The sequence below is a fragment of the Geospiza fortis genome, unplaced genomic scaffold, assembly GCF_000277835.1.
Source record: "Geospiza fortis unplaced genomic scaffold, GeoFor_1.0 scaffold857, whole genome shotgun sequence".
Classification (NCBI taxonomy): Eukaryota; Metazoa; Chordata; class Aves; order Passeriformes; family Thraupidae; genus Geospiza; species Geospiza fortis.
Genome location: NW_005054595.1, coordinates 367,935 through 395,697, shown reverse-complemented (window position 1 = coordinate 395,697; position 27,763 = coordinate 367,935). Strand labels below are relative to the sequence as shown.

General features: G+C 37.1%; 1 protein-coding gene across 2 annotated transcripts in view; it reads left to right on the top strand.

The window, feature by feature from the left end:
* The first annotated feature begins 6 nt into the window (after nucleotides 1–6).
* LOC102042928 (guanine nucleotide-binding protein G(i) subunit alpha-1) overlaps nucleotides 7–27,763 on the top strand; it is a 33,269-nt gene continuing 5,512 nt past the window's right edge. For both annotated transcript variants that reach the window (XM_005430044.2, XM_005430043.2), the window contains exons 1-5: nucleotides 7–142; nucleotides 19,325–19,367; nucleotides 19,446–19,587; nucleotides 23,968–24,125; nucleotides 25,629–25,757. In XM_005430044.2, coding sequence (XP_005430101.1) covers nucleotides 25–142; nucleotides 19,325–19,367; nucleotides 19,446–19,587; nucleotides 23,968–24,125; nucleotides 25,629–25,757 — 590 coding nt within the window. In that variant the 5' untranslated portion in view covers nucleotides 7–24. The remainder of the gene's footprint in view (nucleotides 143–19,324; nucleotides 19,368–19,445; nucleotides 19,588–23,967; nucleotides 24,126–25,628; nucleotides 25,758–27,763) is intronic.

Genomic DNA, 27,763 nt, shown 5'->3' with positions numbered 1-27,763 from the left:
GGAGCCAAACAGCCCCTTCCCAAGATGGGCTGCACGCTGAGCGCCGAGGACAAGGCGGCCGTGGAGAGGAGCAAGATGATCGACAGGAACCTGCGGGAGGACGGCGAGAAGGCGGCCAGGGAAGTGAAGCTGCTCCTCTTAGGTAAGGGATGCCGTGAGAGGAGGCTCCTCTTGAGGCAGTCGCTTCTCGAAGCTCCCTCGCCTACCGAGGGGTAGAGTTTTATAGGAACCCTCCGGGCTGGGCGGGGGGCGGTGCTGCCCTCGGAGCCCGGGGTACGTGCTTGGGGCCCCTCAGAAGTTGTGGGGTCACGGGAGGCACCGCAGCCCCTCGGAGCAGGTGGGCGCCTCGGCTGCCTGAAGGATTGGAGGCAGCGCCCCGGGGAAGCGGCACGGCGTGGGCTGTCCGGGCCCTGACTTCCATAGCAAAGGGATAACGCCTGAAACTTTTGACCTGGATTCTCTGTTCCTCTGTTGAAAGGAAGGAAACGTTCCGTTGGGGGGATATTTACTCTTAATGTTTCTTGTATACCCGAGCAACTCCTAAACTGTTGCTGCGAGAGGAAAGTATAGAAAAGTGTCAAAAGAACAAAGGGCAAAGCACCATTTAACTTTTGCCCTGATTTCTTAGTGGGTTTTTTTTGGTTTTTTTTGTTTTTTTTTTTAATTTTATTTTATTTTGTGGAACTTGCTTGCGTTTCTGGGATCTTACAACGGGAAGTACCACCTTGATGGAGCTACTACTTGTGTACTGTAATGACTTATAGCGTGCCATCGTGTGTTCTTCAGTTTTGCTCACAAGTAGTTAAAGCTTGCCTTTTTGTGTGCTTTAAGATATACTTGTGTGTAAAGATAAGGTTACTTTAAAAATTGCAAGAAAAAAGGAAGTGAGAATTTTAATTAGAGTACATTTGTTCAGGCCTAAAACTACTGTAGGCTGGGGACAGTTGAATGCTGCAAGATTTGCATTGAATTAATGTTGTGGGAAGTTTCGCAGTATATTCTGTGTCGCTAAACCAGACTGGGTCTAATAACGAGTTAAAATAGCTGTTGAGTTGCAGCTTCCCTCTCAGAGGTGACGTTTCAGGCGAACTTTTTAAATGATGCACAGTATCTCACTCCCCTCGACATTGATTTTGCTCTCCTGTAGTGCTCTATTCACTACAAACGTAGTAGACTATTGCTAAATTCTAAGATGGCTCCAGAAAGGGACAAAAGACTGAGCAAATTTTATTGTAGATGAAGAAATGAAACAAACCTAGAATGGGAAAGCCAAAGATCCTGAAATGATTTTCTATGTTTAAAATTTAACTTATGAAGTAAGCCAGAAACAAAAGCTGGAATTGTTCTCCAGGAAATGGAAGTGGAAGCCTATTGGTGGAAACCTAAATCTGTTAGGTTTTGGGCTGGTACTGTGCCTTGTCCTGAACACCTTTGGAATCCTCAGCTTGTTGAATGGAAAGGTTTTCCTGTATGTGATAATAGCAGTACTGCAGATGTTATTGCCTTTTTAAAAAGTGGCAAGATAACACTGTGTCATCAGGCATTTGAAATTAATTATCAGTTTTTTGGTGTTCTGTATGGAACTTGTAGTGCCTGTAGTTTGGTACTTGTTTTCCTGTTTTTTGTCATAATTCTTGGGTACAGATGACGTCTGTTTAAAGATGCTTTAAACTTAAGAATGGATTTTGTCACTATTTTAATGCTCTTATATACTAAGTCCTATGTTACGAGCTTAAATTTTATAAATTCTGTGTTTCTAAGGTTGGAAAGCCTTTCTCCTGGGCTCCCATGAGATCTAAGGAAATGGAACAAATGGTCAAATACATGTGGGTTCTCAGGGCAGCAGCTCTCTTGGATTAGCATTTCCTTCTCCCCTGCTAAAAAGAGGTGTGAAGGCTGACAGCCTGGCTTCTCCTGGGACCAGTGCTGGGATGGTTGTTTAAACAATGATTGCCTGAATGTTTAGTGAACTCTGGATGAGGTTTTTGCATACACCCATGGATGCACATACGTATTTCACATGTTTTGGAATGAAAGTTTTTTCCCTTCCTCTTCCTTGCAAGTCTGTCAGGTGTCTTGAATGTGATGTGAATGCTTTATCTGGTGACAAAAGTATTTAAAGTTATTTCCACTAGAGTCACTTTCTTCTCACCACTCACTTTCCCAGTTGCTTGTTCAGCCCACATGTCAGAGTTTATCATCTACTTGGTTGTACTCCTACATCTATTTATGGGTTTGTTCTGCTAAAAAGATACTGAAGTAAGAGGAAAAGTAAAAATTGTGGTCTGCTGCCAGGAAAATGCAATGTGCGAGTGGCATCTGAAACACCTTGTTTATGTAGAAAAAGGTCATGCAGCTGTACACCTGTTATTATAATTGACCCATTAAATTGGATTTATTCCAGCATATATAAAAATTTTATTTTCGCATGGCAATTAGAGAATCCTACTGAAGTTTGAGCTAGAATGCTCAGTTGAGGCAAGATGTGTTCATAAAATCAATTGACTTCTAGACTGAAAATTTAATTTATTCCATCATTTGCTTTTCTAATTTTTTTTTCTAAAACAGGATATTGCAGGGATTTAATTGAGAGAGATGTGACATTGCTGTACCTGAACCATCACTGTGAACAATATCACTGATGCATGTTAGATATATATTTTGTTTTCCTGTCTCTATGAATAAGCATATATATTTAATGTGCACAAAATACTATTGAACTGGATTGTCTAAGTTCTTTTGTCCTATCTGTAAATTGGTTCATCACTTTATAAAATTTTCAATGCTGGTATTAGGAATAAGAATGCTGGATTCTAAGCATTATCCATGTATAGCTATTTTAACCTTTTAATTCTGTGCACTTCCGTGTGCTATTCCAACAGCCAGGAGAGCCTTTCCTGGAAAATTTCTGAGAACTGTCACTCTTAGAAGTAAGCTGAACTTGATCTTGTAGTTGGTAAGCCAGATGGAAAATGCTTGTTTATACATGGGATTTGATGATTTTATCTTTTAAAACCATTACATAAACAAGCTTATTTACTTTAATACTATTTTCAATCAATCTGTAACTTAAGTTTCATGAGAACGAAACAGAAAATATAAGTGCAATATAGTATATGACCAACACTAAAAGTTCAACATACAAAAGTATATACTTTTTGTAAGCAGTTTGTTTGTGACAAGTTGACAGTTCCTAAACTTGTGTCCTAATTGAAGTAATATTTTCTTTTTTTCTATTTTCTATTTTGTTTAACAGATAAACTCCTATACTTAGTATAAGATAAGCTTTTCTGAAAAGCAGTTTAAATTTTGGCTGGCTTCCAGACAGAGAAAGTAGTAGATCCAAGTTGGTTTTTTCTTCCATGGTTCCTCATCTTAACTTTTAATATTCAATAAAAAAATTACAGTGATGCTTGCAGAATGAATGTAATTCTTATGTTGGGAGGTGGTGATTCTGAGTGACCAGTCTGTGGGCTGCATTAATGGACATGTGATCCTGGTCAGGTGTGCGTCCCCAAGCACATTTCTGTTGAATTAGTGAGAGCACATAAGACTGAATTTATGCCAACTGCAGGAGAACAGGCAGTACCTCATTTAGTAGAATGCCTTCTGGTATGAGGTTAAACTCATCAGGTTTTATGAATACATTCAAACTGACACCATGAGTTTATAGGATTAGCACTTTATCTTTTGAGTTATCACATCCTTCACCAAGCTTAGCAAATTGGTGTTTAGGTTCTTTGTATCTTGGATGAAAAAGGCAATAGATATGTCCTAAACATTCTTTAGGAGCGGGTCCTGGGATCCAGGAAGTCACAGGCCATGTGTTTGACAGCTGTCATTGTGTGTCTCCTTTCTGGATAATCACAGTTATAGATGTGAGTTCAGTGGATACCTTCGTCCTCATGACTAGCAGAGCCACTTTTCTGTTCCTGAATAGATCCTTGTGATTCGTACTGGAATGTGTGCATGTCATGTTCTTAAAGATAAGTGACATTTACCAGGCAGCGCTGCATTTAATCTTTCCATCGCAGCTTCCTGTTCCTTAAGATGGTAACTAGAACAATTCTATTTAATTGTTTTTCTAGTTCTTCACATCTCAGGCATCTTTTTCTGTCTGCTTTTCTTTTGTTCCAGACCTGCGTCTTTCTGTCTGCTCAGCCAAAATGACTCCTGCTGCATACTCATCTTTTCAGCAGCATTATCCTCACAGTGCTTGGCAGTACCTGGCTTCTTCCAGACCCTGTTGCACATTGGATTGAAAAAATACATTTATGCTGCTTGTACCATTACTTCTTTTGCCTTACCTCCAGAATATTCTTTTTCTGCACACTTGCAGACAAGAAAGACTTTAGGAGTCTGAACTAAGAGACCTCTCAGAAAAGCTTTTTTTCTCACAAGTATAGCAGATTTCAGAGTTGTTGACCTTATCTTCATAAATTATGCCAGCCTAGTCTAAAACATTTCTACCAAACTATTTCCTGTCATGCCTTCAGAGACAACTATCTACAGATGCTTATGAAGCACACCTCTTATTTAAAGCTGATTTCTGATACCTAAAAGAAATGTTTAATGTTTGGGTTTGGTTTTTGCTTGTTGGTCTTGTCTGTGTTAGTGTTAACACCCCTGCCCCCCATACCTGCCTGTCTCCTTCAATTTAGCAGGAGTTCTGAACTAGGAGCTCTCTTGCATTTTATTATGGTACAGTTGGACTCTGCCAATTAGCATGTTACTTATGTGGAGTGACTTGGTTCTCACAGTGTAATAATCCCCCTTACTCTTGTGAGAGGAGACTCAGGGATGTGCAGTAAGCATACCTGTAATTTACTTACGGTTGTTTTTGTACTACTGCAGTGTGAGTTCTTTTATTCTTGTCTCCATCTATTTCAATGTTGGTGTAAAACTTCACAACATCATAATATTGGCCTTTAATGTGTGTATAGACTTCAATATAAATTATCTTTAGTGACTTCAGATCATCTGTTGCATTATTATATTTCCTCTTTTTGGAAGTTGCTTTATAAAGTCACTGTTTATGATTTTATCATGATGTTAGTTCTTTAGCATTCTTAAGACAAAGTTTACTTCAGCACCTATTGTTTTAGAAAGGGTTTAAGAGAAACTGTGCATTATGGTTGTGATACCGGTAGCAGTGACTTTGCTTTTATAAAATTTAGATTAAAAAGTCTAGTCATGTATACATAAAATTAGTTGTATTATACCAGGTATTAAGGATTTTTTTAATATTTTAAGAGTTAGAAAACATTTTAAGCTTGAGAAATGTGGGGTTTTTTCAATTTTTCATTCAAAAATGGTGTGAAGCTACTGCTGTGTTCCTTCTGAATTAGATGCTCTAGTGAGGTACTTTTTGATAAGCTGTCCACTCTCAGCAGCAGCAGTACCTCAAGACCACTCATAAATTTTGTAATAAACTATGATGTAATTAGTGTCTTCTTACTTTTTTCTGCAGCACAGTTTATTGTATCATCATTATATATGACAGTTTATTCTGTCCTATGTATTATATTACCAAAGTTGTTGTGGATTTCAGCTTTTGTGATGTTATTTTTAACTTACATCAGAACTAGACTTTACAGTGCAGCTCCCTGCATAGTTGTGTTGGCACAACTTGAACTTGGGGCTTTGTACTATAGTTAGGCTGTAGTGCTTTAAATACTCATATTGCCAAAGTGGGTTGTTCTTTTGCTGCCACATTTTATCCTTTAGTTGTTTTGGTCCTTTGAGAAAGAATAATTGAGTAGCCAGCATATAAGTCTGGCTAAATAATTTGAAACCAAGCTATGAGTCTGGCTCAGAGGGCATAAAATTCTGAAGTCAGTTTTGCTGTCTAGCTGATGGATGTCTGCAGTGTTTCCTGTAACATGCTATCTGGCAAATGTTGTGGCACAGCAAAACTGGATGTAGAAAATAGGTATTTAAGATGTTCTGTTAAGTGTGAGGATGGGTTGTTGTTTTTTTTTTTTTTTGCCATGGAAACACTGAAATAAAGATCTTAACTGACTTGATAATTAGCTATTAAAAGTTTGTGGTTTTTTTTTCCCAAGACATGTATAGGAGAACCTGTATTAATAAAAACTTCCATTTCTGAATCTTAGTCAACTTTGTCTGCCTTTACCTAGGTTTGCTGTTCTGTTCATTCCCCTTGTTTGCTCAGTGTCCTACTGTTACCTCAGGCTTTGTGTAAATTACACAATTATTCTGTAAATGGAACTTGGTTGGCTTTACCTGAGAGATTCTGTATTGACAAAGTATTGAAGTTGGTAAGGTATGTAGAGTAGTTGGAGAAATCAGAACTTTGGATTTTTCTCACTCAAAACTTTTCACTCTTAGAAGTCAAATTTCTTTTAGTGGCTTAACTTAGTGACATTTCTGAGTGGAAGGATAACTGAGATTTTGAAATTAACTATTAGGACAAAAATAAACTGGTTTTGCTGGGACACTTGTGTACCAGGACTGTATACTTCTGCAAGAAGAGATTTGAACTTTTCTTTTTCTTAATGCTAAATATTTTGCTCTCCTTGAGCATTAAGTAGGAACAGATAAGACAAAATAAGATTTCTTAGCAAGGATGGGAAGTAAAGGAGTGATTTTGTAGACTAATTACCCATATTTGTGACTGCTTATAGTCCTTATACAGTACAGGTGTAAGAAGTATTAGAGTTGGGGATTTGGAAGATTCTTCCCATCATTATGGTTTTGCCTTTAGAATTTGCAAAGTTGTGGAGCCAGCTTCAAGGTCTCTAGAGTTATCTATAGCTTAAAATCTATAGGCCTAAGTATCACCTTGAGTCGCAGACACCTATCTGCACCAATCCTTGACTTGAAAGTGTGTTACCTGTTCAAGTTAGATTTTGACTTTGTTTCATTTTGGTTCAATTGCTGACTACCTCTTCCTTTGAAACATATTTCTGTTATTTTTTTAAGTTACTTTTAGTATAAATCATTCAGGATCTCCGCTTATGGGGCTAATTGCCATAAAGCAGTTAAGAACCAATTCTTTTAATAAGAGACTTGTTAAATAAGTAATAAGCAAGTGAATTCTTGTTAAATATGCGATAAGTAAGTAAACTGGTTTTCTGGCTTTGGTAATTTAAGAGTCATTGATGTTTTAAGTAAGAGCACCCCTGGTATGCTTTGTTAACAACTTGATAATCAAGTTGTTGTGTTGACTGATAGGTGTATGCTTACATGGGAATTTGGTGTTTATATTTACCAAAACATGTAAACTTCAATATTGTATGTCCCTATAAAATTGGTACTGAAATTAGAAAATTCTTTTTGTGAAGCAACTTATTTAAAGGAATCAACACATTCATATATACTGTGCTTCAACTTCTGAAATACCGGACCTCATTACTTTTTCAAATATTCTGGTTAGAAATGTAGTGTTGCCTTTGTAGCGAGTAATATACTTAGCAAAGGAACCTGATTAAATCTTTAGTGAAATGTAACAATATCTGGGCAACCAGAATGGACGGGAAGTCTTTACAATCATTGCTCGAAGCAGGTTGTTTTTATAGAAGTAATCAATGTACTGTAATGAAAATTCCTGTTGAAACTGTGAAGTGGGTTTATAATTGTCTAGAATTTAATATGACCTGTTTCTTGACTTGACTGGTGCTATCAAATGGCTACCTGTAATCCTATCTTCCTTTTGCAAAGTTGATGAAATAATTTTTTTGCACATGACTTTGGGTTTTTTACATGGACAAAGCTGTTGTAGTTGTTTGAATCATGCTACGAGTTTTTTATTGGTCACTGTTTAAGGACATTCTGAATCTCTGGGGGTTTTTAATAGTTTCCAATAAAACTAAAGAGGTTCTTACCTACTTTCTAAATCTGTATTGGAATGCTGGAAGTAAGCAGTGTATGTTGTCTTACAAGCAGCAGAGCTATTCTAGAAGCTCTGTCTTGCTTAAAAGGAAAGTGCTTTTGCAGCATCTGGCTGAATAGCTTTGCCCTGTCCCTGTCACTTTTAAATGTTTAATTCAGGGTTTTTGCTGGTTGAGTAGTCAAACTGGCTGTCCTGATTAGACGTAGTTTGCTGCTAGAGTGGTCAATTCAACTCGTGTTTCATAATGGTCTGATGAGGACCTGACTAAAAGCATAATGAGGAGCAGAGATATGTGCTGGAAATGCAGAGTAGCAGGTGGAGGGGAAAATGGATGTAGAATAGGATGCTTTCTGTATTTCTGTGTCACAGTTCACTGTAGAATTGGATTAGGAATAATGTGAAATTTGCAGGACCTGCAAGGTCCACTTGGTAGACCTGTTAAACTCTATTCAAAACCCACTTTTTTAAGATTTCTTTGCTACAATAGGAGACAGAGACAGCCCACGTTAAGGAATGTGCTGATTGCCAGTTAGAGGTAGGAGTTTCTTTTTGTTCCAAATACAGGGAGCATCAAATCTGTGCTTCTTCATGCTCTTCTACTTTGTAGGTTGTAGGCTTGACGAGGAAGAATCCTCTTCTACCTAGCAGTTCATGGTGAAGAATGCAAGATGCTAGTGGGCAAGAAGTACAACTGCTAGCCTGATGTCAAAACAGTAGAGAAGAGAATGGAGGCAACAGTAAAGTTGTAGTAATATTAAAATAGAACACAGTGTGAATGCAGTATTGGAATGCAATTTTAACACTCTCTATTACTGGAGATATGGCTCTTGATATAAACAAATTGGGAGGAAACCAGACAGTTGTTTTGAGTATTTATAGGTTTTATTTAAAGAAATGTTATTTTTAATCTTGTTGATTTCATGTCTACTAGTAACGTTTTATGCAGTGCTGGACTGAAAATAAGTTGCAAAGTCTCATTGAAGTGCTGACTGTATTCTTGATGCATTAAATATCTCTTGAAGCATTTTGAAAGTGGATTTCTCAGCTGTGTGCAGATCCTTAATAAATCTGGTAAACTCTTGGCAAAAGTGTTATATTCTTTCTAAAGCATATAAATGCTTAAGCATAAAGCTCTTAAGTCATTGACATGGATCCCTTCTAATATGCTTTAGGGCTGCAGTGTTAGCTAGCAAAAGCAGTCATTTAATTCCTAGATGAGGGTCTATTTATATTATTTTCTCTATCTACTGTTCTGGAACAGAGCAGCATTTGGGGTTAGGTTAGATCAGCCTTTGATTACATACTTCTTTGAAGCCCAACACCTGTTTATGTAGGTTTCTGTTTTACTCCTTGCGTCTGGGATTATTGGGTGTCTTGGAGGGGGTTGAACTTTTTATATACTTCAGAGCTGTCTCAGTTTAGTATGAGACTGGTTAAATACAAATTTTGTTTAAAGAACAACAAAACCTCAAAAAAGCTGTGTTTTTTAAGTACTGTTCACCCTACTTCAGGGCAGTTTTGTGTGTAAAATGCATGTACATGTAACAAAAAATAAGGTGAACTATGCTCATGAATTTTCTTTCTTGCTTCAAATACAAATAGGAGTTATGAAAATGTTTGTATTTGAAAGAAATTGTTCACTGATATCTATGAACTTTTTACATTTTAACCTCTGTCACTTTAAGTCCATCTGAATTCTGGTGGAGTTGGTGACATTGAAGTGAATTTAGGTCAACTATCAATATGCTTACTCTCCTTATTTTTGTAGAACTTAGTCCTTGAGCTGCAAGATGAAAAACTCAATTTTTAAGTTAGGTGTGGAGGAATACTGAAAATTTACGTGAACTGAAGTTTATTGCTTTGTTTCTACAATAATGGGACAGCTTTTAGTGTAATTGCATTTTGCCTGGTATGAACTTTGACAGTACCCATTTATCGTATTTGCAACGAATGCTTTGGTGTTATGTAACAAAGTAAAGTAAAACTTTGAATAAAATCAGTTGAGATTTTCGTGAGAGATATTTTTCCTGTTTTGCTAGAAATGCACATGCAGTTTTCTGATTGTCCCAACTCTGCAGTTACATAGTTATATGAGGTAGCTGGGACAGTAGGTTCTGTCAAAATTGTAGATAGAGCAACAGTAGTGTTGTTCTGAATTGGAAGTGGGGCTTGCAATGAAAATACATTGTTATTACAAGTTGTTTTGTTGTATCTCTCTGCCAGAACAACCTCCATAAAGTATGCCTTTGTTGCAGAGGAGAATTTTTTATAATGCATTTTTGGTTGTGATTAATGATAGCCTGCTTAGTAAGTTTGCCCTGGTATCTCTGAACCTGCCATCTTTGCACACCATATTTATATAGCGTGGTGCGCTGTAAAAGGCCATGAAGGCCAACTGCACTGTGGGGAGCAATGTCAAGGCACTGTGGTTTTTTGGAAGGTTTATTAGATATACATTTGAAAGACTGCATGAGGCTTGCTGTACTCTGTTGGCAGAAATTGATGGTAACTCTCTTGATAGACATTGTAAGAGTAAAAGACTTGGTTCTTTCTGTTGGAGCAGTCAGCATTTATCTCCTAGATTGGGCTCACGTACAACAACCACTGAAACTCGTGTTCAAGAAGATCTTTAATCATATTCTTTCATACCATGATTTTAAATTAGGTAGCAATTGTTTCTGAGCATACTACTTTGTATGGAAGAAGAAAGCCACTTGATTTTTTTAAGTAGCAAATTTAAATCTTACTTCAGTTTTGTAGAGTAGATAGTTACTTGCTATATTGACGTTCCATTCAAAATCCTGACAAGTTTTTGGGCTTTGAGTTTTGAAGAGATTTCCAAGTATTTTAGATTACATTACTGTGGATGCTGGTCTCTGATATATTTAAGTAGCCAACTGCTAATCTTACCAAGCTGGTGTCAGTATTGGCATCTTAGATAAACCTGAAGCCATGCATGTTTAGCTGCTGGTGGTGTGCCGTGTAGTTGTCAGGCAGCAAGCATGATTACCAAGTGGTTTTCATCTCCAAAGGTGCATTAGCATCTGTATTTAATTTCTGGCATAAGTGAGAGGTTTATTTCCAAGCCTTTGATTCTCAGTTGTCATGGTCCTGCTGGGTTTGGCATTTGACATGAAGGAAGCTACGCCTCTGTCTTAATTGAAGGAAAAAGTACAATGGCACTGTCCTTGTCTAAGGCAGTGCTACTGGTGTTTAAGAGATCTCCTGTACATTCTGAACAGGTACACCTTTCTAAAGTAGCTTCAATTCCAGGGTACTACATTTCCTTTTGAATGCTTCGCAACATTTCTGAAATATGACACTTGGCATTGTATTGGTGCTCTCCTTTCAAGTGAGATGACTCCCCTGTACAGTTATAAGTGATGCACATAATGATAAAAGGGTTCCTACTATGCAGCAGTAGCAGGAACTAGTAATTTAAAACACCTGAGGAATATAGAAATGTATTTGAAAAGCTAGGTAGAATTTGTATTCAAAAGCTGCATGCATTTAATTTTGTATGGTACATAAAATTGCACATAATTTCTGCTAGATGTCTGCTTATCACGACTGAATTCTAAGCAAAAAGAACACTTCATAACACTTTGTCATAAAAAGATATGAAGCACTAATTGAAGCTTGCAAGTAGCTCAAAACTCAATTCATACTTCTAAAGATGTGAATATAAGTTACCTTAAGGTTTGCAAAATGGCGTCTGCACCCTTCTTGTTTTACCATAAGATGTATTTTTAGAATTCATTGGGTTCCAGAGGTTATAATAAATGTAAACACATATTTTCTCCTTCTTGTTAAACTAATTAACACTGTCTTTATCACTTGCCTATATGTTTGCTCTAGTAACAGACTAAATACCAATTTAAGAAACTCAGAGCAGTCTATTAGATATCTAGACCTGAATAAACATACAGGATGCTACCATGAGTTTATACGTGATTGCTTCTTGAGATGACATTTTATCTTAACAGTTTTCTTAAATTATGTTTTATGTATAATAGATGGACTATTTTATTGTATACAGTTGATTCCAAACATCTAATAAGAGCAATACTGAAGGCCTAGAAAAGAAATAATTAGTTGTAATTAATTTTTGATTTCTTAGAGAATTTACAAAAGTGAGTTGTGTATGGGTATAAATGGTATTCCTTCTGTAGAACTAAGCCTGCAGCTGCTGAAACCTTGAGAATTATCTCAGTTCTTTTATCTCTAAAAAGAGATCAGTGCCATAATTTTAGAATCTGTCACTTCTCTGGTTTAAATCAGTGACGTAATCTGTGATTCACACTATTACTACATGGCTAATTTACTGAAGTATTTTCTGCCAGATACTAATCATACAGATTCTTAATTCACTGAAAGATTCCTGGCACGTTCAAATTTCCGTAGCTGTGGATATTCCAAGAGTAATGCCACCTTAGAAGTAATGAATAATATCTCCCTTTGGTTGTATGAAAACAGTTGGGCAGGGGAAAAGAGGCATAAACTGCAAGGGCTAGCAGCTGCCCCAGAACAAGAAGAATACCAGATGGTGGTAGGTAACTCTTACTGTTGGGAGACTTCAGAAAGGGGGAGTGGACAAAATAAGAACATTCAGGCAGAGCAGTGTGGGTTTTGGAGAATGTTTGATTTGGTGTTCAACCTGTCCAGAGTGTGTTGTAGCAAAGTTTCCACTGTGGGTTTCTTGTACTAGCATTGATGTATTTTGAGTATAGTAACACTGATTGGCAGCTTGGCTTCTAATTTTAATCTCATGTCTGATGATGTGTCATGAAGTGATAAATTTAAGAGATTATACTTCAAGCTACAAAACCATGCAATTTTGTAAGAAATTCCTGACCCCATAGCAGAAAGAGTAGAGATCACTGGGTATTTAGCTTGTGCTGTGACCAGTGGCAGCTAAGAGACAGGCACAATTCAGCTTGTGCTTTCTGCTGTGAAGTTCAAGTGTCTGACAGAATTGGATAGGAAAGTTGTGGAGAGAGAGCTTTACAGTACCTGAATACAAAAATCTCCGCGTCTGTGTATTTTATTTTAAATTTCACATGTGTTTTTATGCTTAAGTCAGTCTGGTCTAAGTGTCCTATTCTACAGGCTGAAAAGCTGGCAAACATCGGTTGAAAGTTTTAAATGAATTACTCTTGTCCATACTTGAACTCTCTTCTGGTAACATACTGGGCTGTTCTACATTTTGTGGGTTCTGTTGCCTAGTCTGACTTATTTGGTGTTATTTCAAAGCCAGCCCAATTTTTCTCTTTAGTTTTTATCTAATGCTCAAGTTATTTTAATTTAGTCTGCCTTTTTTTTTTCTATGTTAGTATTACAAGGAGTATATTTATTCTATTAGAAATAGTTGTACTTGGGAGTTGATTTTCTCCAACGAGGGATACTGTGAACTTGAAGTTTGCCTTGCTTTTTACTTTGGTATTTGATTGGTTTCTTCAGTAACCAATTAGCAAATGTGTCACAAGTTAGAAATGTTACTGTGAAGATCTCAGCCCTTCCTTTTGGTACTTGGGTGCATAAAACATTTGTTCCAGAAATTTGTAGTTCTGGAATGCTTCCTATGTAGGCAGTGTGTGGGATAATGAGTCATGAGACATTCTAAGTAGTTTAAAGTAACACTTTTGCTTACCTGTTAATTTTAATCAAATTATTAAATGTTTCAGTTAATTTTAAATACAGATTTGCTCCATTTGGAAAGAATATTGAATTTAAGATGGTGTTTGCTACAATTTCATAGTAATGAGTCATAGGGTGATAAAATCATTTAGGTTGGAAAAGAACCTCAAGATTGAGCCCAACCCAGTCTTTTTATTTATTTATTTTTAATTTCTTTTTGGAATTGACCAATTCGCAGCTTGGAGAATCAAATATTGCTTTAGCTGTTTCTTAAATTTATTTGAGCTCTGCTTGTCTTACTTGGTTCCTACAAGAGGAATATTCATTGAGATTGATCTGTTAAATAGTTTTTTGATTGTTTGGGTTTTGTTTTTTTTTTTATCATGGAGATGCTTTGATTTTTTTTCTATTTCCAAAGTAGAGAGCTGGCCTCTCTACTTTGAAAGAAAAATCATAATATGAGCTCAGTCCTTCTTCGTTAGCTGAGTGTCAGCTTCCCTGTGCTGCGGGTGGTGCGGTGGGCTTGGTCACAGGCCTGGGTTTATGAATTCATTTATGGGCTGTGAGTTCATTGAGTGCTGTCAGAATTCATGCTGCATCTAGGCAAATAGTGCTCTGGATAACACAATACTAGCTGGGAAATAATGGCATGTGAAGGTAGAGCCTGAGTATTAAACTTTGATGCAGAAGACCCTTCCGATTATAGTAGAATCTATGGGGATAATATGAGATTTTCTATTTAAGTTGGATGTGCTTTACTCCCATACTTTGGCAGTCTGTATAAGGAAGCATAAGGATCTACCTGCTTTCTGGCAAGCAGGTGTAAGAAGAGTATTAGATTTAACTCAAGTTATATTCTTACTCAACTATGTGAAAAAAAGTTTTAAAATTCTTTAAATTAGATTTATGTAGATTGTGTAGCCCTCTTTTTGAGGAGCACATGAAAGACAAAGTGTGCAAGAGAAAGAAAGGACTAGTCAGTTATTAAAACTTCCATTAATGTAATGACCTAATAGTTAACTTAAATTTCCGTTTAAAAGTAAACAAGCAAAATACCCACTACTCATTTAAATTCGGAAATTGCATGCTGCTGTCCTTCTAGTCAAAGCAGGACTGTCATGTCTTTTAAATAATATTTTTGTTATAAATAAATAGTAACAGAGCCAGTAAGACTGTTCAAATTATTGACATTAGTGATCTAAAATCAAGTATCACACTTAAATAGCAAGCAATAAATAGCATCATTTACTAGATGTTTGAGGAATATTCAATCAAGTCTGTCTAAATTTAGGTAGTGTTTGGTTGTGACAGTACAGCTAGCTCTGACATTTTATACACAGCTGTCACATGTAATATTTAATACTGCTTGCTTCTGTCCAAACTTTCTAAACCAGAGTTAGTTCTCATTTTGCTGTATGAGCAACTTATTTATGCTGAGATAAAAGAGGGAATTTTACAAAGTATATCTATCAGAAAACCTGGCAGAGTTCTGCATTCAGGAGTGCAAAAATAATGAATTTCCTTTCAGTATGGTTCAATGAGTAAGGTGAAATTTTCCTGTCTGCTTTGCAAAGATTATTAGGAATGTTGCAGTCATTTTAGCATGCAGCTAAAGGAAAAAACCAAACCAAATGTAAATATTTATATTTTCCATTAAATAACATAGGGAAATGCACCTTCCAGGAACTCACTGCTGATGTTAGATACTCTGTAATAAATGACTTAATTATTCTATGTGTATTATGGGTGTATGTGGTTATAAACTGACAATGTTTTTATGATAATTGTAGGTATTTGGTACATGTCAATTCTAACACCATGGAGAAACGTGCATATCTGACTCAAAAAATGGAGTACAAGGTGTATGACAAAAATAATTCAATTTTTAAACTATAACTAGCCCTGACACTGACATTCTTGGTTGGTCAAATGTAATAAATTTTTAACAGAACATTTTATGAGGTTATGTAAATTGAGTGCTGTAGTATATTTCTTAATATTTCCAAAACTGCTGTTGAATGAAGGGAATATAACATCTTCAAATTATTTGAATAAAAATATTAGTCCAAAGCATATTAGAGTAATTTCATTAATAAAGCTAATCTTTAAACTTTTGTCACCTATTTGCGCTTAAGTGCATAATTAGCTATTTTGAGATTATTTGGTTTATAAATGCTTCAGGTGTCTAAATAACAACTGACTTTTGTACTGGTGTCTGATTTCTGTTTATATTAATGTACTCCCGTGGCCAGATTCTCAGTCTTGAGAACTATTGCTGCTCTATAAAGAAACTTGCAGATTTATAAAGAACTAAGTCTTTTGCTTTGAGCTGAAGATGGCATTAAGCAATCTAGATTCATGCTGACAGGTCTGCTCTCTTCCTTAGCTCTACTCCTCTGAGATCAATGTCTCCTCTAGGTTCCAGCACTCATTCTGTGGTGTTGGAGGAAGAAAGGTGTGACCACATCAGTAGCAGTGCTGGGGAGACAACGCAGCACCATGTGGTGGGACAGCCTTTGACAGCCAGTCTTAAATTGGGCTGAGCCTGTCTTGAAGCTACATATTTGGTTTAATAAGAGGAGTATCTTAAAAGCATCACTTTATAGTATTTAGGTATAGAAATACTCTGTTCTGCAGAAATGAAATACTTGAGTTGGAAGAAACCTCCTAGAGGTCATCTAGTTTAGGCCTTGGCTCAAAGCCAGGCTAACATCAAGATAAGGTTGCTTGGAGCCTTGTCCAATTGCATCTTGAAGATCTCCAAGGCTCAGTTTTTACTTCCTCTATGGGCAGTACAACCTCTTCACCCCTTCTCTCTGAAATTGGCTGTGCTAGAGGTTCTTAATTGCCTCACATCTCTTTGTTGTATAGGTCTGACAAGTTTACTTCTGCTTTAAGCTGTCTTAAGTGGGTGTTATGGAAAGGACAGAAACTTACAGATATCCAACCTTCTTCTCCCCACACCAATCTTTCTAGGATTAAAATGCCCAGTTCCTTGTAGCTTTTCCTTGAATGTCATGTGCCCTCTAAACATCTAAGTGACCTTCAACTGTTTTTTGTCTATCTCATTTACTGGGTGCTGAGGGGGAGAATTGTGTACAGTACTTGGATACAGCATGATAAATGCTGACTGGGGATGAACAGTGTCCTTTGACTTGTCTGCATTGTTGCCACTGCAGCAGTGGAAGCTGTTGGCCAGGGTCACCCCAAACACACACACAACTGTGTGATCACTCTCCGCTCCCTTGGGATAAGGAAAAAATAGAAGGAAGGCAAGAGGATGCATGGATCAAGATAATGATGTTTTAATAGGGAAAGCCACAGCTTGCACACACTAGCAGAGCAAAGAGCAGAATTAATTCCTTCCTTCTCACTGGGAGGGAGGTGTTTGGCCACTTCCTGGAAAGCAGGGCCTTGGCATGCATAATGGTTGTGTGGAAAGAATCATAGAATCCTTTAGTTTGGAAAAAGCTTATAATGTCATTGTGTCCAACCATTAACCCCCTCCCAAGCCCACCACTAAACCATATCACCAGGTTCCAGAGCTACAGTTTTTAAATACCTCCAGGAATGGGGACTCCACCACTTCCCTGGGCAGCCTGTTTCAATGCTTGACAATGCCTTTGATGAAGACATTTTTTATTAATAGCCAGTCTTAACCTCTCCTGGTGCAACCTGAGGCCATTTACTGTTGTCCTATCACTTATTACCTGTGAGAAGATACTGACCCCACCTGGCTAAAACCTTCTTTAAGGTAGTTGTAGAGAGTGTTGAGGTCTCCCCTGAGCCTCCTATTCTCCAGGCTAAAAAGCTCCAGTTCCCTCAGCTTCTTCTTGTATGAATTATGTCCCAGACCTTTCACTATAACCACGCTTCTGAAGAGTATAACAAAGAAATGTTCAGACAAACACTATAACAACAAATGACTACCCCTCTTCCTCCCTCCACTGAGTTTTTACTGCTGAGCATGGCATCATGTTATATGGAATAGCCCTTTGCTTGACTTAGGTCATCTGTCCTGGCTGTGTCCCTTCTCAAGGCCTTGTCCGCACCCAGCCTACTCACTAGGGCTGGAGGCACGATGGAAATGAGAAAATGCCTTGATGCTGTGCATGCATTTTTCAGCTGTAAGAGAACCATTACTTTCTCTTACTAATGAGTGCTACTAGCCCTGGTTTAGCTACAAACCTGAAGTGCAGCACCATAAGGGCTGCTGTGAAGAGAGTTAACTTTGTCCCAGACAGACTCAGGGCAGCATCCTGTAATGTGGTTGATCTTTATCACCACAAGGCCCCACTGCTGACAGTTTCTTGAGCCCCACAGTTTTCCTAACCCATTAGTCCCAAATCTGATGTGTTGGATGTGTTACTCTGTGCCCCTTGCAGGACTTCACAATTGTCTGTGTTCTGAGATTCCTCAGCTCAGTCCTCTAGCATGTGAGGACCCTCTGAATATCACTTCTGTTATCTAACACTGGCAACCACTTCCTGGCCTCCCAGACTCATGTCAGCTGCAACCTCGATGTCACTGCATTTTACTTTTGCTTTCAGGTCATTGGTGAAGATGCTAACTCTGGTAGCCCAGTGTTGTCTCCTGGAGACTGCCTAAATGCCTTCCAGTTAGATTTTTGAACCATTGACACAAGCCTTTAAATGTGGCTGTCTAGGCAGATTTTCAGACACCCTGAAGTTGGTATTTATCCAGCTGGGTACAAGGGCTGCCATGGACAGTGGCATTGGAAGCCTTACTAGAGTCTAAGTAAACTACTTCTGTTAAATATTCTTCATCCCCAAACCCACCTGTTTCCTCATGAAAACTAAGTGCAGTTTGTACTTTGTAAACCTGTGTTGGCACTTCTCAATAACCTTTATTTTGTCCAAGGTGGTGTTGACTGCCTTGTGTCACGTTCTTGCCCTTTTTTTGGAGACAAATAAGTACAGTCTTTGTCAGTGCCTTTCTGTGGTCAGAATTTTCTTTTTGGTTATTTTGGAGTTGGACAATGTGTGATCTCTTTGCATTAGAAATACCTGTAGACTGTATGAAGATTGTACTCACTTCTGCAAAGCTATATTGAGAAAGGGGAACTGTGAGAGGGAGAATTCAGCACAAGTCACAGAAAAACTGGGAGTGTGCTATCTAAAGGCAGTAGACCGCAGCTGTACGAGTTCCACATGTTTTTTAGGGTAAGAAGCAGACTAAATAAAGATTGTTGAGACAGCAAAAACTGCGTCTTTTTCCCTGCCTGTTCACAGAGATACTGTTTTTCTAAGCTTTGTTTTTTAACATAGCTTTTTGTTTAGTGTTGTTAAGCACTTAAAGTGATATCAGGTTGACTGGCAAACCTCATGCCATCTGTTCTAACAAAAAGTAGGCTGACTGTTGGTTTATTCATGCTAGGGTCAAAAGACGGTTACAAGGACTGAAGCCTTGAAGAATTTTAAGGTGTTCATTTGCAATTTTGAAAGACCATTAATAACGTGTGAAGAGTGGATTTTGGTTAAAAAGACAGAGGAATTAAGCTTTAGATCCGTTTGAAGTTGAGCAACTTATCACCTGTTCACATTAGAAACACCAGCAGACTGTGTAAAGATTATGCTCACTTCTGTAAGAGAAAAGACTTTTAGAACTGAGATTTGTTCTTAAAATGGCCTGATTTTGAAACTAACAGATGAAGGGGCATTTTTATATTAAAAATCAGTTTGTAGCATGTTCAACATGTTGTAACCTGTTGAAGGTTTTTATATTGGTTAAATACATGAAGTACAGAATCAAAATGTATTTTCAAAGATTAGTAAAAGCCTAACCGTGAATTTTCACACGTTTATTTTTCAGGAGCTGGTGAATCGGGGAAAAGCACAATTGTCAAGCAGATGAAGTAAGTGTGGTAGAATACTGTGATAGATAAATATTTTTTCATTTGAATAGAGAATTTATTTATTTTTTTCTTCCATAGGATTATCCATGAAGCTGGTTATTCAGAAGAAGAATGTAAACAGTACAAAGCTGTTGTCTACAGTAACACCATTCAGTCCATTATTGCTATCATTAGAGCAATGGGGAGGTTGAAGATAGACTTTGGTGATCCAGTCAGGGCTGTGAGTATTGAAATACACACACAGACATACAGCTGAAATATCCATACTATTTCCTTCAGAAATCTTTGTGAGATACAGTGTTTGATAACTAAATGCCTTTGGTCTTTACACACAAGGTTACCTGTGGAGCAGTCAGCACTGGGTTCATTCACAACAACTATTTGGTGTAGATACTATTTTCTGAATTCTATCTAAATTTGCTGAGCTAAACATCTGAATCTTAAGGGGTCCACAGTCATGTCTCTATTTGTATGGACCTGGGGGCTACTAAGTAGGTAATGCAAGCTAGACACCTTGAAAAATACAGCTTAAATAGGGAGGCATCTAGCTACTTCTGCACTGTACTGGCTGCACTTCTCTATTAGGTCATGGACACAGTAGTGCCTGAAACATTGCCAGCCACTGAGGTGAATCCTGTTTCATACTGATTTCCAGTGTTGAGGTCTTTATTTTGCTCAAAGAGACATGGGCATGGACCTGCTGCTGGGATCCCATTTTTTCATTGCACTAATCCTGGGATTTTTCCCAAGAAATGAGACCTTTTCCTAGGCTTTTCTGTACATTTTCAATCTTATTTCATCTAATGTCCCATGCTCAAATCTCTGATGAGTCTATTTGCCATCCCACCTACTGGTATCTCCAGTCCTAATCCTGCACTCTTACCTATGGTGGCCCTGATTACATCCACATCTCGTCAGGCAGGGAGATGTTTGGAATATCTCTGTAAAATGCTCAGTTTATCTTTTTTTTTCTTGTCTTCTCATTATAAAACTGTACAGTCTGTGCTGCAGTGCTGAAACTGATCCCCAGAGTTGTTGGTCTGAACAGCAGTTTAACTTGGTTCAGGATTTATGCTTTTATCTCCTCCCCACAGAAATCAGAAATCACAGTGCAGAATGCTCGCCGGTACTGGTTTGGAAGCCAGAACTTGCCACACTGTGGCTGTCTCACAGGAAAGATGGAGGAAGGATTTTGTTGTTCATGAACATGTTCATAAGTATATGTAAGGTAGTCAGGAATATTTTGTCATAAGTTCTTTCCATCACTTTAAGGTGGAAGTACAATTTGGGAGGAAATGAGGTTTTTTAAAAGAAACAGTATGTAGATTCTTCATTCTTGACAGTCTTCAAGATTTTATTGGTCGTTTGAAAAGCAGTTTATAAATGTTAGACAGTATTCATTCAGTAACCTTGTGAAATGCAGTATCTATGGTTGTCATAAGGAAGATGCTTGTAAAATGATGTATAGTGAGTCATAAAGTTGTATCTGAAATCTAAATCTGATTGACAGCCAGTTATAGCCATTATTTTATGTACATATGTTAATTCTACCTGATGTTTCTTCAGTTGTAAGCATAACTAGTAAAAGCTTCAATTTCACTGGTTATTCCTCTGTACATTTGCTGTTATGTTTGCTGTAGTCTACCCTTGAGACCAAAGTTTTCCAGAGTACCAACCAGAGTATTTCACTACTTGTTAGTTCAGTGTTTGTGCAGTCCTCTCTGGAGTCTGGCAGTTGATGCTGGAAAGAGGCAGATGGTAGACTTATGTTACTGAATGCGTAGTAAGAGAAAACGGAGGAGGAGTAAATTTAGGTGTTTGCAGATAAAATGACTAACAAGAAGATTTTTGAGGGCCATGTTATATATGACGTCAGTTTTAAGTCATCCGAGTTTTTCAGCTTCAGAGAGCTGTATAAATGATGAGGCAAACTTGTTTCAGGAACAATCTTAAAATAGTCGTCCATCCCTTTGTATGTAGTCAGGTCTTGGTGGTCCAAATTCTTTTTTTTTTTAGAGGAACATTGCTATGGAACATTAGCATTAGATGTTAGTAGTAGTATGTTCATACCTTAATTATTTTCAATTTTATTTTAATTTTATTGTCTTTAGCAGAAAAAATAGCTCAAAATTGTAACTCCTGGTGTAAACTGTTACATTCAGATTATTTTTCTTAAAATTATGAAGTGAATTTCTGATGCTTTTGTTCTAAAATGGGGTGAGGTGTCTTTGAAAATCACATACTCTTATTTCTGTCATAAGACTAATGGTAGAACAGTGAGTTGAATGTTCTCTTTTTTCAACTTATTGAATCAAGGGAGCATAGGTCCAGCAGATCAGTTGTAAATCTGGTGTATCTTCTTTTGTGCTACTGGATAGTTTAAGTAGAAGCATTTATTGAATGTGCTTCAAAGGACTGTGGACCACTTTCTGAATGTGAGATTTGCACCAGTTGGAGAGATTGTTAAATGGGTTATTTTACATTACCTTATGTATGGAATCTCTTTAAAAAATGACACTGTAAAGGAAGTCCCTATTTCAGTATAACTAAAGGAAAGTATCTAGCATTGATGAATAATTAAAATAGGACTTGATCATTGCATACTGCCTCACTTGTGTCTGTGGTAGTTGCCATTTTAGCAAAAGGAAGATGAAGTAAGAGACCATTTTGCATTTTAATGTTTGGCCTTTAAAAAAGTTGAAATCAGTTATCTTCTTCTACCTTCCCTTTCCCCCACTCCCCTGTTTGAGAGCATGTAGAGATACATGAAAGTCAGACCATCTCAGGTATAAAATATCATCATATTTTGTGACAAAACTGTCAGTTTCTAAGCTGTTTCCATCATGTGTCTTAATATATTGTCCCTTCTTAAATATTTGCTGCTTTTGTGAGTTCTAGATCCTTGCATTTGCATCCACAAATAGTATTCAAGACCAGAACTGTCATTCAGGTTTCTTTTATGCAGGCATAGTGTTCAAATTAAAGCTCCTGAAGTCTGACTATCCAACCCTTTGATCTTTACAGCTCTGTAATGTATGTAATTATCGGAGCAATCTGTTCAATTTTTATTATTTGTTGTCAGTTTGTTCTGTGTATGTATAGTAATCAGTATTTTTGTTTGATGAATGTTGTTTTAGATTTCTACCTACTCTAGCTTTCAAAAGACACTTTCAACTATACATCAACAACCCATTCTTCCTATGTATACCTACAAATGTTTGAATCTCTTCAAGTTTGGCTTGAGTTCACTGAACTGCAAGCCTTTCATTTTCAGCCTCTGAAATTCAGTATTACCCAATCCATCTGTAAACAATTTCCCTGTCAGCTCACACAGTCTTTGATTATTTAAGTCTACAGTGGACAGTATCTTCAGAACAATCACTGCTTTCTGTGCCTATCCTGAAAATGGGCTTTATTTTCCCCACAGCTTTGTTTTAGAACAGCAAAGTGACAGATTTTTCTACAGATTTGTGTATGTCTTCACTTACATTTTGTGAGAATAATGTTATATGTTGCCTTTTTAAATCCTCCTCTTTCTTGAAACACTTTCAGTTCCCAGCTGACATGTCTGAGTCTCCTTTTATCTTACCTCTTTTCCAGATTCATTGTTCTCTTTCTTTTAATTACTGGACAAACAGTGCCTGCTGTGGGTAGTTGTTACAAGCTGATTTTTCTGGCTGACGTACCTTGGCATTGGATCATGTTCCCCTAATAACCAAGGTCAAGCAGCTGCCCACAGGAGAGTACTGATGTGGATTTTCCCAATACCCATCTGCTGTCTTTCCTTCAGTGATCTACAGGTCTAAATATAATAGAAATACTTTAGAAAATAAAATACTAAGTTTTGTTGCTCAGGCACAGTTGGATGTCGCTGGTGAACTGGTCAAATGCTGATAAAAGGGGAATGGTGGATTTACATCCTGTACTCCATTAGCCTCACTCTCAAGGCCAGTTATTGTTTATAGTTTTAAAATCCAGCATTTGCTCTTAAAAATCTTGATATTTGCTTGATATTGCATTACCAAGAGAATCTGTTCTCAGTAGAATAATTAAGACAATGGGTATTTGTAGCTGATTCATCTGAAAAGATTTTTAGGAGTGTTTTTCTAATTCCTGATGTATGATTGGGAAGAAGTGATAATTTGTCACTTTCAGAGTTGTGTAGTTAATTAATATTAAGCATTTAATTTTTTTTCTTCAGTTGTTCAGTATACAGCTACCCTTCTGAAGGGTCTAGTTTGTATTGTAACCATTTTATCCAGTATGTGGTATTTTATGAGCATATATGGTTAGCTTTAGGTTTGAGCACAAAATATGTTACTACTCCTGTTTATAAAAACCTTGCTCAAGTTATAAACAGACCAGAAGCTTTGTCAGCTAATGATAAATTCAATTACTAGTCTTTTTCTGTTGTTGAACAATGTGGGAATTAGTATCTAATGCAGAACACTAAAATAAATTTTCTTTCACTTTTTTTTGTTTGATTACATTCGCATTTACCAGGTTAAGTAATGCATTTGCTGAATCTAGTTCTTAGGTGATAATACTTCTGTTGTATTTCTCAATATTTCTCTTTTCACCCTGTGTTTCCATCCTAAAGGATGATGCTCGTCAGCTCTTTGTGTTGGCTGGAGCAGCAGAAGAAGGATTTATGACTTCAGAGCTTGCAGGAGTTATCAAGAGACTGTGGAAGGACACCGGGGTTCAAGCCTGTTTCAACAGATCTCGAGAATACCAGCTCAATGACTCCGCTGCCTAGTAAGTACAGTGTGACAGACAAGATTCTCTTTGCCTTCTAGCTAGTAGCTAAAGCAGTATGAGGTGTCATGTTTTGACAAATTCTGCTCCCACGTAGATGGAAACCACAGAAGTATCTGGACGAAGATAGTGTCTGCTTGGGTCAAAATGCTGCAGCAAAGCTTTGAGGTTAGAAAGGAAAAGGTGTAGTGTAATTATGAACTTGTCATGTTCTGACCACATGTTTTACTCCCTTAAAGAAGGCAAAGATTGATTTAAGTTGCTTTAATAGGTTTTCTATTACAAAAGCATGACTAAAGTACCTTTTTAGTATCTGAATGTGTCCAAAAAAATGTGATTACATGATCTGTATCTGTATTACCAAGGATACTACCTTTTCTCATAATAGAGTTTATTCCTATTTCAACATTGCTGTGTTTTCTTTGTTAATTAATGGTGTCTATTGGAAATGTGTTGAGCCAAGAAGCAATTAAAATGTATCTTTTATGCTAGGGCACTTAAGTAAGAAAATAAAACATTAAGGAACTAGGAAGGCAAAAAATAAGGTGGCGTGGCAGTAAGTAATGGTAAGTCAGTCAAGGAAAAGAGTCCACTGAAGGAAATGTAAGATGGTAGAGTGGCAATAGCAGTGATATTGCCTTGTAGTGCCACTTTTTTATGATTCTGAAGTATTTTGTAGTACTTGAAGGTGTTTCTCAGTTGTATAAACTTTTTTCCATATGAACACTTCGTTTGTAAATTCACAAACTCTCCTGTGCTAACCTTCTGTGGTCTGTTTTGTTGTGTTAGACAACTGTGACTCAAGTTTCATAAGAAAACTGTTCTTCTGGCCATATAAATGTATCTGTAAAATCGTTAACATCTTGTTACACAGAAAATAGAACACAATGACTTCCCTATTTACTATGGGAAAGGTACAAGTAAGAGCTGTATAGTTTTTTGGAAACACTGGACTTGCCTACATTGCAAGGAGTTTGGCAATGAAAGCATACTAATTCTAAAGCATACATGCAATTAGGAATTCTCAATAGAAAGTTAATTGTTATGTATTAGGCACCTTCTTAGACACATTAATTCTGGCCAAAACACTGACTTATTCTTTTCATATCTATTATCAAGTAGAGTGATTTTGGGCTTTGTTTATGGTTCCAAGTAATCTGCGGTTCAGTAGGTTGCAAAGATGAAGATGTTATGATTAGTGCCAATAACATGGATGTTTATGGAACCATGTTTGCATGTAGGAATTTCTAAAGAAGAATTCTTTGTAATGGAATAAATTGCTTAAGTTTCCTTTCATGTAGGATGAAATATCATTGTGTCTCAAAAGCTTATTTTGAAAAACTTGGAAATTTGAGTAGAATACTGTGTCTTGTGTCTCAGAAAAAACTCTCTTATAAATTCAAGCACAGTGTAATGAATGGACTTAAAACTTATGTAATTCTTTGTAATTATTTTGTTGCTGTTCCATGAATAACTGAAAGCAGTGTTTATTTTTACCTTTAGTTACTTGAATGACTTGGACAGGATAGCACAAACCAGCTACATTCCAACTCAACAGGATGTTCTCAGGACTAGAGTGAAAACTACAGGAATAGTGGAAACTCACTTTACTTTCAAGGATCTTCATTTTAAGTATGTAAATCATGCATGGTTATCTGTCCATCAGAGTTCCTGTAAAATTATGAAATATGGCATTCAATGGTGTAATTTAACAAATTTGTCTAACCACAAGCTTGATTATTTCCCTCCACTTTTTATGGAAAAAAAAAAACCAACTTGTGCTTGACTCAATTTTCTGAAGGCATGTGAGAGTTGTTGGAGCTCCAATAAATGTTTTTGTCATTTTGAAAATGTTTTGCAAGGATACTTTTGATGTAAATTAAATCTCAGAACAAAATATTACATTTTCTGCCATGTTCAGTAGCTGTTCTATTGGATTCTTGTTTTAAATTCTGTTGGAGAACTGGAAGCTTGTAAGAGTTTGCTGGTGTTGTATGAAAGAGTAAATCCATTTTCCCAAAGAGTTGAATTCAAATATGTCCAATACTCTAAAGTAGTATTTTAGAGATGAAAGAATGAGAATGTAACTTACGTTTTCTGTGGTGCAAGATTTAGAAAATAATGGTAATATTCTGAGCATTTTATGTCTGAAGACACAGAATCAGGGAATGGTTTGGTTTGGAAGGGACCTTAAAGATTGTCTAGTTCTAACCTTGCTGCAGTGGGCAGGGGATACCCTCCACTAGACCAGGTTGCTCAAAGCTCCATCCAACCTGGCCTTGAACACTTTGAGGGATGGGGCATCCATAACTTCCCTGGACCACTTGTTCCAGTGCTGCACCACCCTCACAATAAAGCATTTCCTCCTAATACCTTGTCTAAACTTACTGTCTTTCACTTTGAACTCATTCCCCCTTGTCCTCTCACAATATGCTCTTGGAAAAAGTTTGCCCTGATGCGTGTGCAGCATTCAAGGTGAAAACACAAGACAAGTGTTAACCATCAGTGTACTCTACCTCCTAGTGATGAGGAAGAATGAGAAGAAAACTCAGTCAAACACACTTTAAATATGGATTTAGATTCTGCAGAAATTGTTCAGCATGTCTGTATTATATATTTGTTTAGTATCTTTGTGGATACTTCAGGACTGTGAAAAATCTTTTGTTTCCTTGTTTTAGGGCTTAAGAATACAAAATTTGTATAAATCCACAAAAGAATAGCTCATAAATGGTAATGAATCTCTTGCAAACCTAAGAAGAGTAGTCCTTAGGCAAGCCTGAAGAGAGAACTTCAGTATTCTCAGGAGCTCTCTATCTTCTCACTTACTTTCCAAAGTTTCTTGTTCCCTACTGTAGATGGGTCCAGTCTCTACAGATTATTTGGACTGTTACAAGGACCATATGTTTACATTTCTGTAAAATGTGTCTTTGAGCCAGGCCTGTGGAATTGTTTAGCTGTGATGTTGTGCATTCAAACATCTGTACCTGTGCCTTAGGCAATAGGCTTAATGAGTTATTGGGAGGGCCTGCAGTACACTCTTACATAACCTTGAAATGAACTTTTAAGATCATCCAAACACATGAAAGGCTTGAATGTACTAAGACAAGTATAATCTTAAGTATGACTAGCTGCACAGAATCCATTTCTTTCATTTTCTTTTCTTTCGGGTTCTGCTGTATGTGTTTAGATTCCTTCAGGTTGGGCCTCAATTTAGCCCTCTCTGTAAAGCAATTAACATAGATTGAATCAATAATCAAAGCTGAATTGCAAACAGCAAGTCATCTTCATCCTGTTTTATAGCCTAATCCAAAAGTTGAGTCTGATTATTTACTAGTTTTGTGTTCAAAGAACACTTTTTTGGTAGAAGTGTTAATTCTTATGGAAAACCAGGTCTCAGTATAAAGTTACAAAGCATAGCATTAGAATTGGCCGAAGCAATTATTAAAATTTAAGGGATTAATTATTAAGATACAGTACAAAGTACAGTATTAACTACAAAATATATTCTTTGGGTACAGCCATTGCTAATTATTTAAGAACTGAGTAGTAGGTGGCTGGCTCACATTTGTATAGAGTGATATCCAAAGACCTCCCTTCAAAGATTTTTCTGAAGGTAAGGAGCACCTCTAAGGAATCCT